Source organism: Oncorhynchus kisutch, linkage group LG18, assembly GCF_002021735.2.
Source record: "Oncorhynchus kisutch isolate 150728-3 linkage group LG18, Okis_V2, whole genome shotgun sequence".
Taxonomy (NCBI): domain Eukaryota; kingdom Metazoa; phylum Chordata; class Actinopteri; order Salmoniformes; family Salmonidae; genus Oncorhynchus; species Oncorhynchus kisutch.
Window position 1 is genome coordinate 51,909,518 of NC_034191.2, and position 26,950 is coordinate 51,936,467.

The 26,950-nt window shown below is 43.0% G+C and overlaps 1 protein-coding gene across 1 annotated transcript in view; it reads right to left on the reverse strand.

Annotated features, from left to right (window-relative positions):
* LOC109909317 (receptor-type tyrosine-protein phosphatase N2) overlaps positions 1–26,950 on the reverse strand; it is a 276,630-nt gene that overhangs the window by 150,999 nt on the left and 98,681 nt on the right. The window contains exons 4-10 of the mRNA XM_031796270.1: positions 25,743–25,987; positions 24,329–24,773; positions 23,823–24,086; positions 21,848–21,888; positions 17,666–18,174; positions 14,408–14,494; positions 4,413–4,492 (exon numbers count right to left, since the gene is read on the reverse strand). Of these exons, the coding sequence (XP_031652130.1) occupies positions 4,413–4,492; positions 14,408–14,494; positions 17,666–18,174; positions 21,848–21,888; positions 23,823–24,086; positions 24,329–24,773; positions 25,743–25,987 (1,671 nt within the window). The remainder of the gene's footprint in view (positions 1–4,412; positions 4,493–14,407; positions 14,495–17,665; positions 18,175–21,847; positions 21,889–23,822; positions 24,087–24,328; positions 24,774–25,742; positions 25,988–26,950) is intronic.

Below are 26,950 nucleotides of genomic sequence, written 5' to 3' on the forward strand. Positions count from 1 at the left end.
ATTTTGTCTCCAAATGCTTATTGAAAACAAATGAATTTGCACAATGAGCACTTGTCTCTCAAGTACATCGTTACAGTTGTTGGTTAGCTAGCTAGCGAATTTTGACATCAGTCAAAACACCTCAAAACAAGACATGGTATCAATAACATGATACAACCGGCTGAAACGAGCCACCTACGATTCCCCACACGGCAGCTTCTTGTCATTAGTGCTAGCTATCTGGCTGTTCAGAACCATAACGCAAGCCTTCTGGCCAAATTAATAAGCACGCATACTTTTTGTGACGGTCAGTTGACAACAAAATGCTTAAAAAAATTCTATAATACTCAGTATAGAGCTAAACTAAAGAAACACTTCACAGTCAATGGTCAACACACAATGAGGCCAAAGGTTTGATGTGTGTGTGTGTGCATACGTATGTGCTTGCGTGCGTGTGAGTGACAAGTTCATCATGCGGCCATGTTGTTGATGCAGTCACACAGAGGTCAAAGGTAACCCAGCATTACCCAGGAGGGCGAGTGATCTGGCTGTCAGTTTATGTTTCACATTCAACCCAGAGCATCTTCATTTCACTTCTGAAGTAGCACAGTATGAGTATTATAGGTATAAAACATTCTGGAAAATAATTTATAATAATGCAGAATAATATAATTTCAGTGCATTCGGAAAGTATTCAGACCTCTTTACTTTTTCCACATTTTTCCACATTTTACTTTCCAACAGGACAACAACTCTAAGCACACAGCCAAGACACTGCAAGGAGTGGCTTCGGGACAAGTCTCTGAATGTCCTTGAGTGGCCCAGCCAGAGCCTGGACTTGAACCTGATCAAACATCTCTGGAAAGACCTGAAAATAGCTGTGCAGCAACCCTCCTCATCCAACCTGACAAAACTTGAGAGGATCTGCTGAGAAGAATGGAAGAAACTCCTCAAATACAGGTGTGCCATGCCTGTACTGTCATACCCAAGAAGACTCAAGGCTGTAATCGCTGCCAAAGGTGTTTCAACAAAGTACTGAGTAAAGGGTCTGAATACTTATGTAAATGTGATATTTCCATTTTTATTTTTAGTAACTTGGGGTCTGTGTACCCACATCCATACTCACACATGCAATCAGAGCCAGCCCTAGCCTTTTGGGGGCCCTAAGATGAAATCTTTTTTTGTTAATTTCCTGCAGTTCTTGCCATGGGATGTAGAGAAAATGTTGCAGTTTTAAAGAATGTTTGCTGCAATTCTACACATTTTGCCATAGGTCGGAGAGAAATGCTGGCATTTTTTTATACATGATATCTGAGTGAGAGTGATTAACAATATCAATGAGGGCCCCCCAGTCGGTAATTTGACCATGATTACTACAAGTTCAGATAGCTGGCTAAACTAATTTACCAACCTACAATTTATTTTGCTGACATGGGGTAATTGAGTGACTTTCTGTGACTGACATAAGAGAGAACTCCTGATACACAAACACATTTCAAAATTGTACCTGGTTTATTCTACTATTCTAACTCCCAACAATAAGTTTGAAACCTGACTGAGTTCTCAATTATTTTGTCATTTTTGGAAAGTGATCCACGGGCCTACAAAAGGGGGAGAGGGGGCAGTTGCCCGTCCCTGTACTATACATTGCCCAACTGAAACAGTGTGACTGTCTAAGGGGGATATATAAGTATTCCTCCTGCCATTGTAAAAGACACGCTGCTTGCTTAGTGAGTACCACTTCCTCCTGATTCGGCCCATACCTGCCCGTGAACTTCCGACCTCTGCCTTGCTAGTACACGTGACCGCCCTCCCTCAAGTGTCTTAGCTGATCGCGCCACCTCAAAAGCTAGCTAAGGAAGCAACGCAAGCGGGACACTTAAGGCTGAGGAGTAAGTTTCACACATCCCCCATGTGTTACACCATGTACCGCTCAGTCAGTCATTGGTATTCTGGTCGGTCGGATTCATAATTCATCAATAGTGGTCAGGATGCTGATCATGTCGACTTAACATTTGGTCTGACATTTCAGCCTGAACTCGCTGCTGTCATTAGCTCTCCCCCCATGATGACTAATCAACAGTCGAATCACTCCACATAGACACGGACAGACGCGCACCAGCGTGGAAGCATGCAAGCATATACGCGCACACACACACACACACACACACACACACACACACACACACACACACACACACACACACACACACGGAGACATCTCAAACCGAGTACTGATAGACGTACCCATAGGGGTCTACAGCACTAGAATTGGGGAGTGAAGGTTATTCTGGTGCTTGCACAATCACAGCTTCAATACACATATAGCACCAACCAATCCAGACACCTTTTCATCATCTTTATGACTCAAGTCACACACAACCCCAAGCCCCGAACCCACCCCCACCTCCTTACTGAAAAACACGTGATCTTATGTGAAGTTAATGTGATAACATGGATCTACATGTGAAAATATGATCTCGTGTGAAATAAATGTGACAACATGGGATTGCAACATTTCAAGTGTTTCACAATTGCAGTTCAACATGTGAGAGTTAGATTTTCACATGTAAAAGTTTGTGAAAGTGCAATTGTCACATGTTATTCTCCTCACATGTGAAAAGGTGGTACTAACATGTAAACTCTCAATTTAATACAACATATGGTTTCATAGGTGAACAACTGACCTCACATGTGGAAGAAAAAAATCTGAAAATATCACCTGTTTGGGAATGAAAATGACATGGGGGATTTCAAGTAAGTGGTACACTGTTCAGCTAAAATAGTGTAAACAAATCTTTAATCAATGAGAATATGATTATATTTAACATGATCACTTAGTACTGACTTTTCAATATGACCCCACCTGAGATTTGAGCTCCCAACCTCTGGATTGAGGGTATTATCTTTCTGCAGCGCTGCAAAGTCTATTGCATTTCTCTACACATTTATCACCCATAATACATCTCTACATCTCTGAAAAAGAGTGTCATCGTCACTTCTATTTTAGCTGTCCATTAATCTGACTATTCTCTCATCATTGATTTCATCAGCAATTTGAGGGTTTTTCTGTATAGTTGTCTAATGTTGGTGGGTAATATTATTCTGTTTAGTGTTATCTCTCAATTACTATGATAAATATAATGGTTTTTCTTTAGTGTTTAAAAAACAAAACAAAGCTGAGATTGACTTTAAAGTCCAAAGTGTAGGGACACAGGTGAAATCAGTTATTGACACAAACATGGTGGCGTAGCAGGAAGATCAGAATGCCGTGAAAGAAGAAGCTGGGAGTTCAAAATCCCAGGTGAGGACACGTTGAACAATAATTAGTCTACACATACACTATGTAATCACGTATGTCAAAGTGGGTCAAATATGCCAATTGAAAAACACGGTGACCGCATGACATTCTGGGGAGATCCTAACTGCTTGTTCTTTCTTTTTTCTGCAGGACATTACCTGTGAAAATTCATATGAACAAATACTGTGAAATGGGTGAAGATTTGAAACCACACGTTAAAGGTTATGTGTTCACATTCGAAAAACCACATTTTGAACTTCATGTCATTCAAATCATTGCATGTGAAGTGTTCCAAAAACACATGATTTCACATGGCTTTTCCGTAAGGGCCTTCTTCCTATTTCCTAGTGTTGTTGTAGCATCTCTGTAAATGGATAGGACAGAAACCAACCACTATAGACCACCCAATAATACATCAGGAGAGTGGTGCCAAATTCCACTGAATGAAACAACAGCACATTTTAGCCAATATAAAAAGGCTCCATGTGGTTTGTGTTAGTGTCGTTACTGTTGTTGTTCCAACCCCAATGTTATTGACTGTTGCTCGCTGCTTCTCAAAGTCATTTCCAGCCGAAGCAAGGGCGTCACACTCCCTTGTTGATCAAGTTCAGACAATGCCAGCGGTGCGGTGTAGTGTAATGCGGTACGGGAGCGATGCATACTGAAATAACAACCCCCCCCCCCCCCCCACTCTCATCATGACACCTTTCTATCAGACCACATCAAACTGCCTGGCTTTACGGCGAGCTTGTCTGAGCCTGTCCGTCAGTCTAGCGGATGTGCGAGGAGAGCAGATGAAGCCCATCCAGGGTCACCCTCTACATCCCAAATGGCACCGACTCCCTATATAGCGCACTCCTTTTGACCAGAGAGTGCACTAAATAGGGAAACGGCTGCCATTTGGGCCACCGCCTAAGTATCTGAGTAGGACACGCTTGTCATCCTGTGTGAAACACAAACATGACAAAATATTTGTGCGAATCAATGATCAACTCTGCTTTGAGACGATCAGAGGTTTTACTGTGACTTCCCTCAATGGTGAAACCAATAAATGATGATGAGCACGATATAGGTAATGATTAGTGAGTGGATTTGGGAGGATATCGACGGGTGCAAATGAGAGTGGTCGTACCTGCAACGTGGGCCAGATCTGCAGTGCTGACATTATGAGGGTTGGAGCCCACCCTGAAGGTCACAGCTGGACCCAGCACTCTGAAATATAGAAGCAAAAGAGGAAAAGCTAGCTACACCCCCAAAACTTTCTTCAATTCAACCGCAGACCGAGGTAGAAAAAGACTGAGAGACAGAGGACTAGAGAGTAGAGTGGAGAGCAGAGAAAGACAGAGTGACTCCCTGAGAGCTTCAGCAAGCTTCAAATCATCTAACATCTTTAATAGCAGCCAGTGGAGGGGGGGTTATTTTCTCTTTCTGTTTGAATTTGAACAAAACACCAAACATGAACGTGTGGCACTGTACTGCAGCTGAGAACCTTCGCTTTGCCCCTCTGGCTACCCGTCTATTTGCCCCCTATGTCCCCACTGTCGAGCTAGTAAACTGAACACACTCCTCGCTCTCCAGTGCAGTATACATGTTTAACTATGCTAATCATGGCCAAAATAGAAACTAACCAGACTGGACGGGATGAAGAAACTCCCTACAGTCACAGTAAAACAGAAATATCTACAGAAGCATAGTCCCAACATCAGCAACAATCCCAACAGAGAAAAATCCTTCTCTGAGACCAATAGGCAGAAAGCCAACAGCAATTGGTAAAATAAAATATATTCTGCAGGGTTTAATGGTGGTGTGACAAACTTAGGTCTAAGGTACAAGCCAGGGCGTTGTTGTATTGCAATACATTTGATATACTATGGTACTAAGGTCTTTTACATCTTGCCAGGGAGAAAACCTTTTGCCTGATTACAATATTATGATTCACAAGCCATTGAATCGAAACAGTATTGCAAAAAGAGGTATCACGGTATCTCTGACGAGGAGGAGTAGTAAGGATCGGAGGACCAATGCGCAGCGTGGTACATGTTCATGCTCTTAACTAAAACAATAAAGGACACGTGAAATAACCAACCGAAACAGTTCCGTGTGGAACACACAGACACAAAAAAATAAACACCCACGAAACACAAGTGGGAACAGGCTACCTAAGTATGATTCTCAATCAGAGACAACTAACGACACCTGCCTCTGATTGAGAACCATACCATTCCAGGCCAAACGCAAAACACAACATAGAAAACGGAACATAGACAACCCACCCAACTCACGCCCTGACCATACTAAAACAAAGACATAACAAAGGAACTAAGGTCAGAACGTGACACTTACGGCCCTATATAGTACTTTAGTACCTTTGTTTCTATCAAGAACATAAAAGGGTTCTTTGGCTGTCCCCATCGGAGTACCCTTTGAAGGACCCTTTTTGGTTCCAGGTAGAACCCGTTAAAGCTCCATGTAGAAGTTCAATTCCTTTCCACAGAGGGTTCTACATGGAACTCAAAATAGTTAAACCAAAAAGGGTTATCCTATGGGGACAGCTGAAGAACCCTTTAGGAGCCCTTTTTTTTAAAGAGTGTAGAGCAGTGGTTGAGGGGAAAAGTCAGAATCCCAGGAAGCGTGAGGTGTGAAGGGGCATCGTTAGGTGAAGTGACAATATGACCCTCATAAACCACCTTTATTCAGACTGTATCCCAGATGGCATCCTATTCCCTACATAGTGCACTACTCTTGTCTGGAACCCTATGGGCCCAGTTCAAAAGTAATGCACTACGTAGGGAATAGAGTGCCATTTGGGATGAATTTTAAGTCATTTTTCACCCGTTGTGTTTGGCCTTGGAAGTCTAGTTACTTCCAGCCTCAGTGTATAAACTGGGGGGAGATCCATCATCACACTGCCAGCCTACTGTAACCCAGCCTGAGAGAAAACTATCCGTCACAGCCACCATCGGAGACATGGGTTACGTCTCAAATAGCACCCTAATCCCTATATAGTGCACACCTTCACTATATAGGGAATAGTGTGCCTTTTGGGATGCAATCAGGGGCATAGCTTTGAATGAGCATTGAATTAGCAACTTTCCTCACTGTTAAACCCGTTTAATGGCTTCCAGGGTTCAACATTAACGCTTGTCCACTTGCAAGTCAAACAAATTGTCGGACAAGCAGATTATAGATTTAAATGGTCCGAATGGCCACAACTGCAGGATATATAATACTTGGGATCAGAGACCAGCAGCCTTCCATTGTCAATACCAGTCATAATAATGCATTTTATTTTGTGAAGTGGTTCCTTGCATGATACAACACAACTTTCTGTCACCGTTTTGCCTTTTTTTCTTCTTCTTTTTTTGACAAGTGACTGAGCTTTATGACACGTAAAATAATCTGTTCTACTTCTCTGATGGACAACCCAACTAACAACTTTAGAGAATGTTCCCTTAAAAGTGTCATTAGGTCACTAACTAAAAAGTCTTCACAGGAATGTTCCCGTAACGTACAAGGAATATTTCCAAGAGACCATTCCCTTAATGTCAAATAGATCATACCCAGAATGTGGTTGTTCTAGACATGTTTCTTGAGAATGTAGCAAAAGCATTCATGTACCAGTTTTCGGTGGGTTAGGAGAATATTCCATCAACGTCCCACCACAGAACATGGCTGCCATGTTCTCAGAACATAAGTTATTCATGTTCTAGAGACGTCTAGGGGCGGCAGGGGCGGCAGTGTAGCCTAGTGGTTAGAGCATTGGACTAGTAACCGAAAGGTTGCAAGTTCAAATCCCCGAGCTGACAAGGTACAAAATCTGTCGTTCTGCCCTTGAACAGGCAGTTAACCCACTGTTCCTAGGCCGTCATTGAAAATAAGAATTTGTTCTTAACTGACTTGCCTAGTAAAATAAAGGTAAAAAAAAAAAAAAAAAGGCGTCTACAGATGTTTCATGGGCATGTTGCAAAACCATTTGTGCCCCCCCCCCCATTTTTTTTTTATTACAGATCACGTCTTGTTACCGAGCCAATTAAGGCCCTGAAAGGTGAACCACTGATCCATTCACAGCTCTTTGTCTGTTGGCAAGGTTAGGGATACTCACAGTGCTTTTAAAACACAGTGTTTTAAATGTACATGATGGCATTGTGCATGTTCAATTATTTAGTAATCATTACTCAATATGTCCTCACCCGGGATTTGAACTCACAACCTCTTGGTTGACGGTAGTCCGATCGTCCTGCTACGACCATGTTCGTGTAAGGAGTATTCTCCTAACCCTCTGGACACAGGAATGTTCCTGCAACATTCTCATGAAACATGTCTAGAACATTCATATCTTGTATTCTGAGAACGTGACAACCATGTTCTGTGCATGTTCGGTGGAACGTTGATGGAATATTCTCTTAACTCTCAGAAAACTGGACGCTTGAATGTTCTTCTGTTTGCTCTGTCAAATGTTAGTGTTTTCACAATCTGTCCCACATTCTTCCTGGTGCCAATGGTCTGCCAGGAATTTACGTAGATTCATCTGAAATGAAACGGTTGTGTTTTTCTTCCTAAAATAATTGTCTAAATAGACTCTGGAAAAAAACAGTACTTCATGGTGATTGAGTTGGATAAGTTATCTATCAAAACTCTGCTGGTGTTCTGTGTAATTGAATGGGGTTTATAAGCTCAGTGCTCATATTAGCTCAGTTGAGGGAAGTGTGTGTGTGTTTGTTTATGCACGTGTTTTTCCGCGTGTCTGCGTGTACACGTCTTCGCGCTTGTGCAGACATTGTGTGTGTGTGACACAAATCAAATGTTATTTGTCACATGCGCCAAATACAACAGGTGTAGACCTTCCTGTGAAATGCTTACTTACAAGCCCAACAATGCAGTTAAGAAAATAGAGTTAAGAAAATATTTACTAAATAAGCTAACATTGAAAAAAAGGAACAAAATGAAATAACAATAACGAGGCTATATACAGGGGGTACACCGAGTCAATGTGCGGGGGTACAGGTTTATCTCTCTCTCTGTCTCTTGGTCTGTGTGTGTGTGTGTGTGTGTGTGTGTGTGTGTGTGTGTGTGTGTGTGTGTGTGTGTGTGTGTGTGTGTGTGTGTGTGTGTGTGTGTGTGTGTGTGTGTGTGTGTGTGTGTGTGTGTGTGTGTGTGTGTGTGTGTGTGTGGGTCCATCAGTTCACCAGGTTCAGTTCAGTTCAGCGTACCTCAGTGTCTGAGGAGGCCACTCCCCCTAGTGTATATGATCAGTAAAACATTTACGTCATCTCTGTAGAGCAAAGAACATCAGCATGGGCAAGGTAAAGTGCTGTTTTTATACATAACAGTATCCAATGTAGAAACTTAAATCCATCCAAAACAAGCACCCCGAAGCTAAACCACCTCATTTGTATTATGATAATCTTTTCAAATGGCTCGTATTCTCTCCTCTATGGAGTATCTCTTTTCACCTCATTCAATCTCATGCCGTACGCATACAGAGAGAGAAGCTTGAAATTGTGCACTACATAGGCAATAGGGTTCCATTTGGGACGTAACTGTTGTCTCAGTGTGTTCTGACCCTCACTAGCAGCCAGAGTTGGCTCACATTGAGACGGGTGCTTTCATAGTCTCACCTGCTGAGCATACTGGAGAGAAACACAATGAGCTCCGGCTCACATCACAGGCAAACAGACGCCCATCATTACTCAATAAATATGCTTCTAACACAGCACATTTAGTCCAAAAGGAGGGAAAAACAGTGTAGACAAAGTATACATTAGCAGGCATCTATATCTCTGTATATCGGTCTCCTGGAACAGAATAGATAGGAGCTAGCTATCATCTCGGTGTGGTATAATAGAGCCAGTCTGGAGATGCACGACTCAACCTCATAAAACCTTGGCACACACACTGCAGCCAGCCATGTCAATGCCTCTCCTTTAGAGAGCAAAATTATTAATTTAGAACTGTTTCTAAAATCAAGTGTATTGCAAAAAATATAAACGCAACATGTAAAGTGTCCCATGTTTCATGAGCTGAAATAAAAGATCCCAGAAATTTTCCATATGCACAAAAAGCATATTTTTCTCAAATTGTGTGCACAAATTTGTTTCCATCCCTGTTAGTGAGCATTTCTCCTTTGCCAAGATAATCCATCCACCTGACAGGTGTGGCATATCAAGAAACTGGTTAACTTCTTCGGGTTAGGGGGTAGTATTTGGAAGTTTGGATGAATGAGGTGCCCAAAGTAAACTACCTGACACTCAGGCCAGAAGCTAGGATAGGCATGTAATTGGTAGTACTGATTAGAAAACACTCTAACGTTACCAAAACTGTTAAAATAATGCCTGTGAGTACAACAGAACTGATATAGCAGGCAAAAACCTGAGGACGTTCCATCCAGAATTTGCTTTTTTTCAGCTCACCCCTGATTACTATGGCTGTGAATGGGAATATAAAAGGAACACCTCCCAGATTGCAGTTCCTAGGACTTCCACTAGATGTCAACAGTCGTTAGAAAGAGTTTTAGGCTTGTTTTTTGAAAAACTAGCTAGAATTTGTAGTTTCTAGTAAGTGGCTTCCATTTTGGCTGTAGTGTTTGTTGCGCGTTCCGGTGAGGGCGCGTACTTCGTTATTTATCTCCTGTAATGGTCTCCGGTATTCTCCGTCTTAACTTTTATTGTTTATTTACTTATTAGGGTACCTGAGGATGGATTAGGAACGTTGTTTGATATGTTTGGAAGAAGTTTATTGGTAATTTACGGGATTGAATGCATTTTGAATGAGGGAAACCGGTGGATTACTGAGTCAAGCGCGCCAATGAAACTTACTTTTTTGGGATATAAAGAAGGACTTTATCGAACAAAAGGAACATTTGTTATGTAGCTGGGTCCTTGTGATTGCAACCAGATGAAGATCTTCAAAGGTAAGTGATTTATTTTATCACTATTTCTGACTTTCGTGACGCCTCTGCTTGGTTGGAAATGTATGTAATGCTTTTGTGTGTGGGGCGCTGTCCTCAGATAATCGCATGGTGTGCTTTCGCTGTAAAGCCTTTTTTGAATCTGACAAAGGGGCTAGTTTAACAAGAAGTTAAGCTTTTAAATGATATATGACACTTGTATTTTCATGAATGTTTAATATTACAATCTTTGTCATTTGAATTTCGCGCTCTTCAATTTCACCGGATGCTGTTTAGGTGGGACGCTAGCGTCCCAATGATCCGTAAAGAAGTTAAACAGCTTTATAATTACAAAGGTGCACCTTGTGCTGGGGGCAATAAAAGGCCACTCTAAAATGTGCAGTTTTTTCACACAACACAATGCCAAAGATATATCAAGTTATGAGGGAGCATGCAATTAGAATGGTGACTGCAGGAATGTCCACCAGATCTGTTGCCAGAGAATGTAGTAATAATTTCTCTACCATAAGCCGCGTCCAATGTCATTTTGCCTTACAACCACAGACCATGTGTAACCACGCCAGCCCAGGACTTCCACATCCAGCTTCTTCGCCTGCGGGATCATCTGAGACCAGCCACCCGAGGAATACTGAGTATTTCTGTCTGTAATAAAGCCCTTTTGTGGAGAAAAACTCATTCTAACTGGCTGGGCCTGGCTCCCAAGTGGGTGGGCCTATGCACACCCAGGCCCACCCATGGCTGCGCCCCTGCCCAGTCATGTGAAATCCATAGATTACTGCCTAATGAATGCATTTCAATTGACTGATTTCCTTACATTTTTTTATTTTTTTATTTTACCTTTATTTAACCGTTTCAATGACGGCCTAGGAACAGTGGGTTAACTGCCTGTTCAGGGGCAGAACGACAGATTTGTACCTTGTCAGCTCAGGGGTTTGAACTCGCAACCTTCCGGTTACTAGTCACACGCTCTAACCACTAGGCTACCCTGCCACCCCATGAACTGTAACTCAGTAAAATAATTGAAATTGTTGAATGTTGCATTTATATTTTTGTTCAGATTATATATATATATATTAAGCAACCTCTTTTGTCTTCTCTGCCTCCTATGGTCTGGTTCCAGCAGCACAGAACTACCATGAGAAACTAGCTGGGTTCAAGGATAGTTCACCTAGTCAATAAAACATTAACACTGCTATCTCTCTCCAGTGGGATTCTGTGTGAGTGAGTGTGTGTGCGTGCATGTGTGTGAGTGCAGGTGTCCGTGTGTTTATGCATGTGTGCTAGTGTCCGTGTATTAATGCATGTGTGTATGCGTGAGCACGTGTGTGTGTGTGCATACTTATGTACTTGCGTGTGTGAACATGTGTGTTTCTCATGTGTTTTCACAAAAAAAGACCATATTATTAAGAACCATGACTGTTTTTTAAATGTGTTTAGAGGCATCAACAACAATAAGGCAGTGATGTGGCAGGGAAGCACAGCTAAGAGCTGCCCAGTGACACAAGCCTACCGGATGAGCTAAACTACTTCTATGCTCGCTTCGAAGCAAATAACACTGAAACATGCATGAGAGCACCAGCTGTACCGGAAGACTGTGTGATCATGCTCTCCGCAGCCGATGTGAGTAAGACAGGTCAACATTCACAAGGCCGCAGGGCCAGACGGTTTACCAGGACGTGTACTGCGTGCATGCGCTGACCAACTAGCAAGTGTCTTCACTGACATTTTCAGCCTCTCTCTGTCCAAGTCTGTAGTACCAACATGTTTTTTGGCATACCACCTTAGTGTGCCCAAGAACACTTTTTTATTTTATTTTATTTCACCTTTATTTAACCAGGTAGGCTAGTTGAGAACAAGTTCTCATTTGCAACTGCGACCTGGCCAAGGTAACCTAAGGTAACCTTCCTAAATTACTACCGACCCATAGCACTCACGTCTGTAGTCATGAAGTGCTTTGAAAGGCTGGTCATGGCTCACATTAACACCATCATCCCAGAAACCCTAGACCCACTCCAATTTGCATATCGCCCCAAAAGATCCATAGATGATGCAGTCTCTACTGCACTCCACACTGCCTTTTCCCACCTGGACAGAAGGAACACCTATGTGAGAATGCTATTCATTGACTACAGCTCAGCATTCAACACCATAGTACCCTCAAAGCTCATCAATAAGCTAAGCACCCTAGGACTAAACACCTCCCTCTGCAACTGGATCCTGGACTTCCTGACGGGCCGCCCCCAGGTGGTAAGGGTAGGTAACAACACATCCGCCACGCTGATCCGCAACACAACACCCTCCTATACTCCCTGTTCACTCATGACTGCACGGATAGGCACGACTCCAACACCATCATTAAATTTGCCGATGACACAACAGTGGCAGGCCTGATCACCGACAACGTTGAGGCAGCCTATAGGGAGGAGGTCAGATACCTGGCCGTGTGGTGCCAGGACAACAACCTCTCCCTCAACCTGATCAAGACAAAGGAGATGATTGTGGACTACAGAAAAGAGGGCAGAGCACGCCTCCATTCCCATCGACGGGGCTGTGGTGGAGCAGGTTGAGAGTTCCAAGTTCCTTGGAGTCCACATCGCCAACAAACTAACATGGTCCAAGCACACCATGACAGTTGTGAAGCGGGCACGGCAAAACCTATTTTCCCTCAGGAGACTGAAAAGATTTGGCATGGGTCCTCAGACCCAAACCTCAAAAGGTTTTACAGCTGCACCATCGAGAGCATGGTTGCATCACTGCCTGGTATGGCAACTGCTCGGCCTCCGACCGCAAGGCACTACAGAGGGTAGTTCGAACAGCTTCCTGCCATTCAGGACCTCTATACCAGGCGGTGTCAGAGGATGGCCCTGAAAATTGTCAAAGACTCCAGCCACCCTAGTCATAGACTGTTCTCTCTGCTACCACACGGCAAGCGGTACCAGAGCGCCAAGTCTAGGTCCAAGAGGCTTCTAAACAGCTCCTACCCCCAAGCCATAAGACTCCTGAACATCTAGTCAAATGGCTACCCAAACTATGCACGTGCCCCCCCCCCCCCCTCCATGTTGTCATCTATGCATAATCACTTTAAATAACTCTACCTACATGTACATACTACCTCAACTAACCGGTGCCTCCGCACATTGACTCTGTACCGGCACCCCCCTGTATATATTGTTATTTTTTTACTGCTCCTCTTTAATTACTTATTTTTTAAACTGCATTGTTAGTTAGGGGCTGGTAAGTAAGCATTTCACTGTAAGGTCCTGTTGTATTCAGCGCATGTGACTTGATGTGAACCCAACAGAATTCAATCCAGAATATGACCTGATCAAATGTCATGCAATATATAGGGAATAGGCTTTAGTTTGGGAAGCATCCCATACAGTATGTGGAGGTAATTAGAGCTGATTTCTCTTTCCAGAGGAACACAAACACACAAAAGGTCGGAATAAGAAGGCTACGCACTCCGCTACTGCACTGCAGGGGCAGCTTCACACACAGTGCTTCCCGTTTCTGGAGTCCTGGAAACCTTTATTCGGTTCCCTGAGCTTACACTGGAGAAGAAGAAAAAAACATCTTCCTCTTCAGAATTTTAAATGGTCTTTTATTTTAGACAAGGGGTGTCAAACGTAATTCCCAGAGGGCCGTGTGTCTGCTGCTTTTCTGCAGTTGCTACATCCATTTCAGGACTTTAAAGTAAGGATATATAGCCATTGATTCTAGAAGAATATAAGTTATAAATGCCTCATGAGCTTAGTGAATCTTTCTTACCCCACCTGAAACCAAAATATAAGCTTGTTTTACGCAAATGAATGTAATGTAAACAAATTACCTGTAAACAAACACAGCTTCAAAACATCGTTTGAACTATCATTTCGATTTCATAGATGGTCAGTCCTTTCATCCATAGCTCCTTCTATGAATTTCAGAGTGGTTATATTTATCCAGCCCCATCGAGCTCGAGCTGTTCATCAAAACAGTGGCTTGGTTTTCACGTTGTTATTGTTTAAAATGCAGATTTCCTCTTTAAGACCTAGACAACCAGATGAGGGGAGTTTCTACCCAATCAATAACCTTCACTGATCAATCATGTACAAAGGAGTTTGACACCCCTGGTTTGAAGGTTATGTCGACAATACTTTCCAGTCCCACTTTTCGACAACAATAAAACACAAGGTGTGTGTGCATTAGTGCATGGGTCCTGTGTGTCCTGTAATACATACGAGAGGTGGAGAATGTTGGCCACATGGAGGTTGATCCTCCGACCCACATGTTCCATCAGGTCCAGGCCCTGGTCAGAGGTGAGGGAGCTGGGGGGGAGGGCAGACAGAGAGAAAGCACGGTATCAGACATGAAGCTCCTTTATATTACAACCAACCAGTCACAGAACCGGCAACAACCAGCCCTATTAGCATATCTGGGTTTCCACAAGCCACTGACATGTACATAAACTAACAAGACACACAAAACCAAGCTCGCATACATACACAATGTATAGATGTGCACACACACGCATATTATAGATGTGCATGCATGCAGGCACACAGACGCAAACACACACACAAACAGCCTTGCACCAGTGGAATAGGGATCAGGTGCCTCTTCTGGCTTGGTAAATAACCAGCATTTTCCAGCAATGAGACAAGCAGTAAGGTGCAAATGGAACCTGCGTGAGCTGTAATGACTGTATCATATAGGCGTTCTTCACTCTCTCTCACACACACACACACACACACACACACACACACACACACACACACGAGTAATAATGTGAAAATGTAATGGATGTGTGAAAGTGTAATGGCTCTATGATAAAGCCATGCTCCATCTGAGCTCAGTCCAGTGGCTGCTCTCTCACACAGTGAGGAAATCACCCAAGGAAACAGAGTCTGCATCCCACATGGCCCCCTATTCCCTACATAGAGCACTATTTTTGACCAGACTTTTGGGACCTGGTCAAAAGTGGGCACTGTACAAGGAATAGGTTGTCATTTTGGACTTAGCCAGAGCAAGCAAAGCATTCGGTAGGCAGCTCTGTATGCAGGAAATGACAGGGCTAAACACAGATCGTTGGAGATAAAGATTATATATACACTACCTTCAGAAAGTATTCACACCCCTTGACTTTTTCCATATTTTGTACTGTTACAAAGTGGGATTCAAATGGATGTAATTGTCCTTTTTTGTTGTTGTCAATGATCTACACAAAAAACTCTGTAATGCCAAAGTGTTAGAAACATGCTAACATTTCTTTTTTTATTCATTGGAGAAAAAAAACTAATATTTCTCGATTAGACAAGTATTCAACACCCTGAGTCAATACATGTTAGAATCACCTTTGGCAGCGATTACAGCTGTGACTCTTTCTGGGTAAGTCTCTAAGAGCTTTTACAATTTCTGGATTGCACAATATTTCAAACATTCTTCAAGCTCTCTTCAAGCTGTTCAGGGCAGAATAACAGATTTTTTACCTAGTCAGCTCAGGGATTTGATCTAGCAACCTTGCATTTACTGGCTCAACACTCTAACCACTAGCCTACCTGCCGCCCCAGTTAATAACTGCACCATACTCAATGGGATATTCAAAGTCTGTTTCATTTTAAAATAATAATTTATACCAATAGATATCTTCTTTGTGAACCATTGGAAAACCTCCCTGGTCTTTTGGTTGAATCTCTGCTTGAAATTCACTGGTCGACTGAGGGACCTTACAGATAATTGTATGTGTGGGGTACAGTGATAGGCTAGTCATTTAAAAACAATGTTAAACACCATTGTTGCACACAGAGTCAGTCTTTGCAACTTATTATGTGACTTGTTAAGCACATTTGTACTCCTGAACTTATTTAGGTTTGCCATAACAAAAGGGTTGAATAGACATTTTAGCGTTCCATTTTTCATTAACATTTCTAAAAACATAATTTCACTTTGACATTATGGGGTATTGTGTGTCGATCAGTGACACAAAATCTAAATGTAACCAATTTTAAATGCAGGGTCTAACAACAAAATCGAGAAAAAGTCCAAGGGTGCGAATACTTTCTGAAGGCACAGTACAGTATGTAGGCGTTAAAATAGCGTTAAAATTTTGCGTAATCTGGGTACACAATTTGAATTTGTCTAGCTTTTTTTGGGGGGGGGTCTTTTGTCATATGTTTTGCCTTTAAAGGTTTTAAGGACTATTGTAATACTAAGATAATATTGGGCTAAAAATGACCATGCCAACCAATAAAAATACACACAATTGTAAATCTAAACTGATGTGCATCCTCAGATAGTTTACTGGCCTGTTTACACATAATTGTAACATCTTCTAATAACGTTATTACATTTATCACCATGAGGTGCTCGATTTACTCTACCTTTATGAAAGTGAAGATCTCTTTTTCTGTTTTGAGAGCTTTTGAAAGTTAAAGATTCAACCAAGTGATTCCAGACACGTTCGGCTCCCTCTGCGGTATTTCTAATAACTGGAGAGCTCTAGGAGTGACTTGGTTGTTGATGCTAGCACTTTTCCTCTTGGTTCTCTCTCTCCTCTTCCCCCACCCCCCCCCCCATCTCATCCCAATCCTTCCTCCCACCACCATCCCCCCACCACAATGTCAGGAGCTGTCAGATAAGCAAGTTAGCCTGGCCCCACTGCGGGTGGGGAAGGAGATGGGTATAACAACTGCACAATCATCAGGTCTGCGGCAAACTCTGGAGACCACAGTAGGCAGGTTCCTGCTAGCTACAGCAGCATCGGGCTGGGGATGCAGGAACAGGGGGAGGAGAAGAAGGAAGAGAGAGAGAGAGAGAAAAGTATGTCTGGAAGGTGAACTGTTCCTCTTGTCTCCCCTGACTGTGTGTGTGTGTGTGTGCTCGCGAGTGTGGGCGCACGCAGTGGGGTTTCTGAGATGTCAAGCCCGGATGGCCGGTGGCGAGCGCCCCTCCCCAAGAAAGCGAGAGGCGTGCTGTTGAACAGGTAAAGGACAGCGCTCTGACACTCTCCATGATAACGCCAGAAAGGGACTTGAGAAAGTGCCACAGGCAAAACACAGTCGATAGAAACCTATCTTGCGGTGTGAGGCTGAGCCGAGTGGAGGCTGACTATGGTGCCCTTTGCTGACACCATATCATCATGAACACTGTAATTCAGTGCGGGTAATACCCACACACTGAAGGACTAATCGCCACAGCTATTGTGACCAAGTGCACCACCAAGGATATGAAGCGATCATTCTCTATAAAAAAGAAAAAGTTTGTTTGTGTCGGTGTTGTTTTGAAAGATGTATGCTTTTTCAACAGTAGCATGAGTTTAGGCAACAAAGATTGCTTCAGGCCTATTTTAACCACAGTATGCCCAACAATAAAAAAATATGAGGTGAAGAGAAAACAGGAAACACACAGAGCTGGCGATAACTGCTCATTGTGAAGTTAAAGTATAAATACATACATTATGTTTGGTAAATAGCAGCAAGTATAATCTTCACCATACTCACGCTGTGTCTGTAATGATGTAGCCAAAGTCGCCGAGGTGGTTTTTCCCTCGATGTGCCTTTGAGTAAGCTTTGACCCCCATATGTACCACCTCCTCCTCCTCCTGGAGTCGCATGTCCTGTTTCTGTGGCTCTGCTAGGAGATTCTTCTTCTGTGGTTTATCTGCCAAGAGGTCTGTCTCAGCCTCCAGAGGAGGAGGAGCTTTGGTACCGTGGATCCACCTCTCCACCTCGGAGTCTACCATGGATTCAGAAGCCTGGACATCCATTGGTTGGTCTGGAGATCTATCCTCTCCTCCTATGGCCATGTTCCTCTCCTCCCAGGGGTGTGGTACAGGCACCTGGCCCTGTGTGGTCCTGCTTCTCACATTCTCCAGACCCACTGTTCTCTGGCCCTCAATAGAGGGGCCGCCTGCTGCCCCAGCACCATCAACCTCCATCTGGGCATCCGGCTCATCACTGAAGGGGTCCATATTGAGGTACTCCAACAGCTTACTGACGAAGACTGGGTCCTGTGGTAGGATATGGCAACCATAGACATAGAATCACTTCTAAAATGGCCACCGGTCCACAAATTTCAGACCCATTGACTTGAACGGGAAAAACCGTTCTAGTGATTCTATTTCTATGATAGCAACACAGGGATTAGACACTGGTGCTCTAACACCGCACTGTAAAAATGTAAAGTATTAAAACAACATGATTGTGTAATGAAACCATAAAAAGTAATGCACCTAAGCTGATATCTGGTGTTTGGAGGGTGTTGAAGTGTAAACCAAATGTAAGTGTTTTAATACTCAGATTGTGTTTTAAAACAGAAATGTAGTACTCTGAAACACCCAAAGTGGTACTTCAACCTGAATATTGGTGTTTTTGAGAGTGCTGTGAAAACACTTTTTGGTGTTTCAGTGCATGTGAAAGGCAGAATCAACAAACTGTATTTCTATACCATCGATTTGTATGAGAAACACAAATGGTTTACAGCCCTATTGATTGATGATAAGGGCCTTATGCTTTATTTTAACAGATTAGAAACAGGAGGGGCAGTAAGATGGTACATTTCGTTGATATGAAATGGACAAAAAAAAACTGTGCATTCGAAAAGTATTCAGATCCCTTGACTTTTTCCACATTTGGTAAATTACAGCCGTATTCTAAAATGGATTAAATAAAACAATTTCCTCAGCAATCTACACCCAATAACCCATAATGACTAAGCAAAAACAGTTTATTTGTAATTTTAGCAAATGTGTTAAAGACAAAAAACTTAAACTCCTTATTTACATAAGTATTCAGACCCTTTGCTATTAGACTTGAAATTGAGCTCAGGTGCATCCTGTTACAATTGATCATCCTTGAGATGTTTTTACAACTCGATTGGAGTCCACCTGTGGTAAATTCAATTAATTAGATAAGATTTTGAAAAGGCATACAACTGTCTATATAAAGTTGACAGTGCATGTCAGAGCAAAAATCAAGCCATGAGGTCGAAGGAATTGTCAGTTGAGGTCCGAGACTAGATTGTGTCGAGGCACAGATCTGGTGAAGGGTACCAAAACATCTCTGCAGCATTGAAGGTCCCCAAGAACACAGTGGCCTCCATCATTCTTAAATGGAAACCACCAAGTCTCTTCCTAGAACTCAGAACGCAATCGAGCGAGAAGGGCCTTGGTCAGGGAGGTGACCAAGAACCCGATTGTCACTCTGACAGAGCTCTAGAGTTCCTCTGTGGAGATGGGAGAATCTTCCAGAAGGATAACTGCCTCTGCAGCACTCTACCAATTAGTCCTTTATGGTAGAGTGTCCAGATGGAAGCCACTCCTCAGAAAAAGGCACATGACAGCCCACTTGGAATTTGCCAAAAGGCACCTAAATACTCTCAGACCATGAGAAACAAGATTCTCTGGTCTGATAAAACCAAGATTGAACTCTTTGGCCTGCATGCCAAGCGTCATGTCTGGAGGAAACCTGGCACCATCCCTACAGTGAAGCATGGTGGTTTCAGCATCATGCTGTGTGGATGTTTTTCAGCGGCAGGGACTGGGAGACTAGTCAAGATCGAGGGAAAGATGAACGGAGCAAAGTACAGAGAGAACCTTGATGAAAACCTGCTCCAGAGTGTTCAGGACCTCAGGCTGGACCCTAAGCACACAGCCAAGACAACGCAGGAGTGGCTTCGAGACAAGTCTCTGAATGTCCTTGAGTGGTCCAGCCAGAGCCCGGACTTGAACCCGATCAAACATCATTGGAGAGACCTGAAAATAGCTGTGCAGCGATGCTCCCCATCCAACCTGACAGAGCTTGAGAGGATCCCGCACAGAAGAATGGGAGAAACTCCCCAAATTCAGGTGTGCCAAGCTTGTAGCCTCATAACCAGGAAGGCTCTAGGCTGTAATCGTTGCCAAAGGTGCTTCAACAAAGTACTGAGTAAAGGGTCTGAATACTTATGTAAATGTGATATTTCAGTTTTTTGTTCTTATATGTCAACAACAACAAAAAAGGGCTATTGTGTGTAGATTGATGAGGGAAAAAAACAAACTATTTCATCAATTTTAGAATATCTGTAACTGAACAAAATGTGGACGAAGTCAAGGGGTCTGAACACTTTCCATAGGCACTGTATACAAGTCGTCCAGAGTCCGTGGTCTAGCGGTAACCCACCCACTATAAACAGGTCATCCCTCTCCCCACCAGGGTTAGATTCCCGCTCCAACCCTTCAATCTTTTTCTCACACCTATCTGTATCCACTCTGTCATTTCATAACTGTGTCAAAATACACCCAAAATATATTAGAAGAAATGTATGCAAGACGTTTCAATATCATATCACCAAAACAATGTAAATCCAACTTAATATGTTGCTCAAAATGTAAGTATCTTTCATTAGGATAACTAAAGAGAGACAAAGGGATTGAACTCATTGGAAGTCTTTGGTTTAAATCTCTTTGCTTTTCCTCGTTTGCCACGTTCTTTCACAAATGTTGTATAAATGTTTGAAGAAAGAATATTATGCTTGTTGTGCTATGAGGTGTAATGGATCAGGATGAACGGATATGAAAACCGTCAGGCAAATTGACCTTCAATGAGGACAGCAGCCATACCCACATTCATGACTACAGTATCAGTGGAAAATACAGTCCACAATTCCAGCAGATTACCTGCCAATTACTGCTGGTGGTTTGAACCCTGTGCTTGACATTGCCTGCCAAAACGGTATTTAATATCAAATTGAACACATGAAACAACGGTAAACATTAAGACACTTCAGATAATGGGATATACTTCTGCCCTAGACAGGATTCATAATGGTGTTTAGAAGAGTTAGAAGCACGTCAAACTCATTCCATGGAGAACTGAGTATCTGTGGGTTTTTTGCTCCTCCCTCCTCCCTCTGTGGGTTTTTGCTCCTCTCTCCTCCCACTAATTAGTAAAGAACTATCTTCACCTGGTTGTCTAGGGCTTAATTGAAAATAAATGACTAAAACCTGCAGACACTTGGCACTCCATGGAATGAGTTTGATACCCCGGCTTTATAGAGAGGAAACGAACGTCACCTTTAGAGAAGGCATCTAATTCTGCACTAACCAGGAATCGAAAGAAAAAAAAATAGTGTTTTCAACCTTTTATTTTATTTTACTGTAAAGGTTTTGCTTTATAAGAAGAGTGAACCTATTCTTAAATTGAAGGGTTTTTTGTTCCATGAGAAAATCATGTGTTTCCAGCAAGGCTGAGGTTTTAAAGAAGTAATTCATTGAAAGTTCAACGTGAACTCTCTTCTTTTCCTTCCTTTGTCGACATCATTCTGTTCAACAGATACAATGGTTTCAAAATGCTGACTGAAATGTCTACGCAAACACTCACTTCAATGATTTGTACCAGTACTGCTATACTACTGTTTCTAAAAAAGTTTAAAGAAGGGTAATTTTAAAGTTTACGCGAGCAAATATTTAATATGAAACAGATAGGACAGAAAACCCGTTTTACAAACCTTAAACATCCGCAGACGGATATATATTTTTTTATAAGAATCTCTTTGAAATCATAGTGAACCGATTGATATTCCTTCGGTTGAAAGTGATAATTTACCTTCAAAAATGTCTTTCATTAGAGTTTTATATAGGCCTTTCATCAATGAGTGGCAATTGAAGAAGCGGTTGCTAAAAACATGACGTGGATTAGGCCTACCTTGTCGTCTGGCTCAGAGTCTGCATCCTCCATTGGTTGCCCTGTAAAAATCCAAATCCGAAAACATTCACAAGATAAAATACAAATTCCCATTGTTTTCCACAAAACAGTGGACAATTAAACTTGCTAAAGTAAAGGCCTTACGGCTAATAACCAAACAATCCAAAACCTTTTCACATAGGTTTTTACTTTACTTATGTCTGTCTGTTGACTCTTGTGGACAGTCTACGTAACATAAATGGTACTGTATCTTAAACATCTGTTGACAATTTTTCCAGTGAGTTGGTTTTTAGCTACTGGTCGTTTGTTCGAATCACCACTTAGCAGGTGTCCACATCTTTCAAATTTTGGAAGGGGAAGGGACATTTGGCTCAAAGACTTGACTGGAACTTGCAGAGAGAGGGGAGTGGAGCAACCATCCTGCTTCAGCACCTTGTTCTAGTCTCTCCCCCAGAACCAAATTGAATAGTTGGTGCGAGATTTTCATTCTGGATTGCCTAGGCTAATCTGACCATGACTTGTGAAATATGTGCTGTGATATACACACCAAGACAGTTGTGAAGAGGGCACGACAAAACGTATTCCCCCTCCAGGAGACTGAAAAGATTTGGCATGGGTCCTGAGATCCTCAAAAGGTTCTACAGCTGCAACATCGAGAGCATCCTGACGGGTTGCATCACTGCCTGGTACAGCAACTGCTCGACCTCCGACCGCAAGGCACGACAGAGGGTAGTGCGTACGGCCCAGTACATCACTGGGGCTAAACTGCCTGCCATCCAGGACCTCTACACCAGGCAGTGTCTGAAGACGGCCCTAAAAATTGTCAAAGACTCCAGCCACAGAACCAAATTTCACCATAGTCATAGACTGTTCCCTCTGCTATCGCACGGCAAGCGGTACCGGAGTGCCAAGTCTAGGACCAAATGGCTTCTCAACCCCCAAGCCATAAGACTCTTGAACAGGTAATCAAATGGCTACCCGGACTATTAGCATTGTGACCCCACCCCCCACACACACACACCCACCAACCCCTCTTTTACGCTGCTGCTACTCTCTGTTTATCATCTAGGCATAGTCACTTTAACTATACCAACATGTTGAATATTACCTCAATTAGCCTGAATAAACGGTGCCCCCGCACATTGACTTTGTACCGGTACCACCTGTATATAGTCTCACTACTGTTATTTTCACTGTCATTTTACAGTTTTTTATTTTTTATTTTTTTACTTATCTAATACCTATTTTTTACTTAAAAATTGCACCGTTGGTTAGGCCTTGTAAGTAAGCATTTCATTGTAAGGTTGTTGTATTCGGCGCATGTGACAAATAAACTTTGATTTGATTTGATGTACACTGAGTGTACAAAGCATTAAGGACACCCTGGTCTTTCCATGACATAGGTGAATCCAGGTGAAAGCTATGATCCCTTATAGATGTCACTTGTTAAATCCACTTCAGTCAGTGTCGATGAAGGGGAGGCTTCTCAACATGTTAAAGGAGGATTTTTAAGCCTTACAACAGGGTGAATGAGACAAAAGATTTAAGTGCCTTTGAACAGGGTATGGTAGTAGGTGCCGGTTTTGTGTCAAGAACTGCAACGCTGCTGGGTTTTTCACGCTCAACCGTTTCCTGTGTGTCAAGAATGGTCTACCACCCAATGACATCCAAACAACTTGACACAACTGTGGGAAGCATTGGAGTCAACACGGGCCAGCATCACTTTGGAATGCTTTTGACACCTTGTAGAGTCCATGCCACGATGAATTGAGTCTATTCTGAGGGCAAAGGGTGCGGTGCAACTCAATATTAGGAAAGTGTCCTTAATGTTTCCACATTCAGTGTATATTGCATATAAGTGAAGTGTAGTATGTCTTGTGATGTATTATTATAATGTATGTACCCCAGGAATGTTGGCAAACAAATTTCCCTATGGGGCAGGAAAGTATAAATTAATTAATTAATTAATTCATACCTTGAAGCCTTGCATCGTGCCCCAACATGTCGTCTTGGTCCTCCTCATCCTGGTCCTTGGAAGGTAAGGGCTCTCTCTTCATCTGCCTCTCCCGTATGGGTGCCATGACCCTGGGCTTAGCTCTGGCCCCGGGCCCCTCCCCATCCACCACATGCAGGGCCTCAGAGATGATGTCTGCCAGCTGGTTCAGGTCTTTACCCATCAAACCGTCCATGTTCACTCTCTGCCTCCCCAGCTGGTTGACCACGTTCTGGATGAACCGTTCTGAGGGAGAGGGTAGAAAGGAGGAACACAGAGAAAGGTTAATGTGAGATCCACTATAACTGTCCAGTAGCTTTGATATTCACAGAAGCACGACTGCCTCGAAATGAATAAAATATCATACAATACATCTTTGAAATTCTCTTTTTTTTGTGAGTGTGGATCCACTACAAATGAATCTGAAGTCCACAGAAGCACACAAGACAGTGCAAACACAAATTATTGTGGAAAAAAGAAGACCTTACCATCCACTGTAGTGAGCTGTTCCTTGGGCACCTGATGGTTGGAAGCAGCCTTGAAGAGAAGCCTGTCTATGTTGGGCCTTGGAGGTTTGGAGCCACTGCCAGCAAGTTGTGTCTGGGGTTCCACCTGATCACCAGAGCGTACAGGGCTGACATAGCTGACATAGTGGAGCTTCCCCTTGGGTCCCACCACTGATCCCACCACTGCCCCTTGTAAAGGGTGGCTCTGGGTGTGTGCTGCCCCAGCCAGGTAGCGCTCCAGCTGGGCAGTCAACCCCTTGGCACTTCCCCTGGCACTCCCAGGCTCCTGGCTGGAGTAGGCTGTCTCCACTGGGGGTCTCCAGCTCCCCACGGCCCCCTTTGTGAAGACCTTACCCCCCTGGGGTGGTTCTGCAGACTGTAGACTATAGAATGTAGACTTTCCCTTCTTGGGCTGGATGTCTTCATTCTGTAACACAACCATGTTTATCAACTGCCCTTGGCAATTGCATATGGAAATTCTAAAGGAAATAGTGTCACTCAATAGCCATTTTGTGCATTTTCAGAACAGATTTTCAAAACACATCTTCCCCATCAAACAGAGCACCACTGGCTTCTCATAAACCAACCTAGAAACTACTGAATTAAAGCAGTCGATTCAAAAGAAATACAAGCATTAACGTAGATACATTGACACAATTAACACAAGGATAAGGTGTTAGACCCCTAGGCTTTGGAAATCAGTGTGTATGCAATCTTCCTACTTTGTGTTGTTCTGTCCCCAGAGATAATGTGATTCTCCCTAGCTTGGTAGTATTGGGAGACCCTAATGGCATTAACCCAGCAGGATGGGCCTCCGCCTTTTATGCTAACCAAGTTTGTCATGCTCTATCCCACAATGCAACAAAGAACCCCACCTCGTTATGAAGGAGGGTCCTGAACTCCTCAACTCTGGACACCATCATCGCTACGGTAATACGTGAATGGGAAGTAGCCAGGCAGCTTTTGGGTTGGCTGGGTAGCAGGGCAACCCCTGGGGTTCTGCCATGAATATGGTGATGAGATATATATATATATATCTCATCACCATATTCATGGCAGAACCCCAGGGGTTGCCCCGCTATATATATATATAGTCAAGAAGTGATGGGACCCCCTTTCTAAATGGGCATCATACATTCTCAGCAGGATTGTAAAGAGGAGAAACAGGAAATGAAAGCAGTGCAGAGACAACATAGCTAACTTCTGCCAAGATGGTTTCTTCCTCTTGCTCATTAGGACAGAAAGAAGATGAAAACATGGGGCCCCAAAAAAGGACATGGACCCCCTGGTTTACCAAGGTCGGGGCCTCTCTCTCCATGGTCCCCTATAGCTACGAAACACAGGTGGTTTGGAACCATTCCCCTCCCATGGAATGGCTTCTCTATAGGGACATTACCTTGGTGAGGGGGCTCTCTCGCTGGGGCCCCTGGCGAGCAGTGCCAACAGACTGGGGAAGGAGACCAAGCTCTTGCAGGTACTTCTGGACGCCAAGCTCTCCCTTTCCAGTCTTGAGCTTCCTGGCTCCACCATAGAGTGTCAGAGAGGCAGAAGGGGGTTCCGGCCTTCGGATAGGAACCTTGCGTATCTTGGAAAGCTCTCTGGAGATCACCTGCTGGGTGGTAGCATCCTGCCATGTCAACCCTAGAGAGATGGAGTCGAGTGAATTGATGTTAAACCATGGTCATATTCATTAGTGCACACATAGCAAAACATTTTGCAATGGTAAAACGAAAATGAGTGTTTCCTATTGGACAAGTCCCTCCTCGTTTCTGTCTGTTTTCTTTCATTTTGCGTCTAGTGTATACAACCCAAGTTACCACTCTGTTTGTACAAGAATACCAACGTACATTCTCCCGTGTTGATCCACAGCAAATTAAAAGAGAGTGCTAAATCAACACTGTAGAGTCTGTGGACCCATAGACACACCAGAACAGTGTTAAATTAACACTCTACTTAGTGTGAAGCCTTATTCAAATATTTCACAGAGTGCCTTGCCTTTCGAGTAAATTGTAGAGTTACCACCCATGACACCATGGACTTCACCAAGTGAGATCCTAAACGAATATGTTTTCATAATTTATGCAATTTTATAACACAATATCATATGGATTTCATAAGGTGTCACTTTCTGACCTTAGTTATTTTGTTATGTCTTTGTTTTAGTATGGTCAGGGCGTGAGTTGGTTGGGTTGTCTTTGTTAGTTTTTCTATGATTTGCTATTTCTGTGTTTGGCCTGGTATGGTTCTCAATCAGAGGCAACTGTCAATCATTGTCCCTGATTGAGAACCATATTTAGGTAGCCTGTTTTCTATTGTGTTTCGTGGGTGATTGTTTTCTGTTTTCTGTTGTGTGTCTGCACCAGCCAGAACTGTTTTCGGTTGTCGGTTTATTGTTTTTGTTCAGTGTTCAAGTTCTTTATTAAAAGATATGGACACATACCACGCTGCACCTTGGTCCTCACCTTCTTCCACCAACAATGGCCGTTACATAAGGCCTTATTTTGAGGGCCTAGTTTAACCTTAATACAAGTGCAGGAAACTCATACACGTCACTTTGAACTAAAACTCATGCCCATCATTATCATATTTCCCAGCATGCTCTAT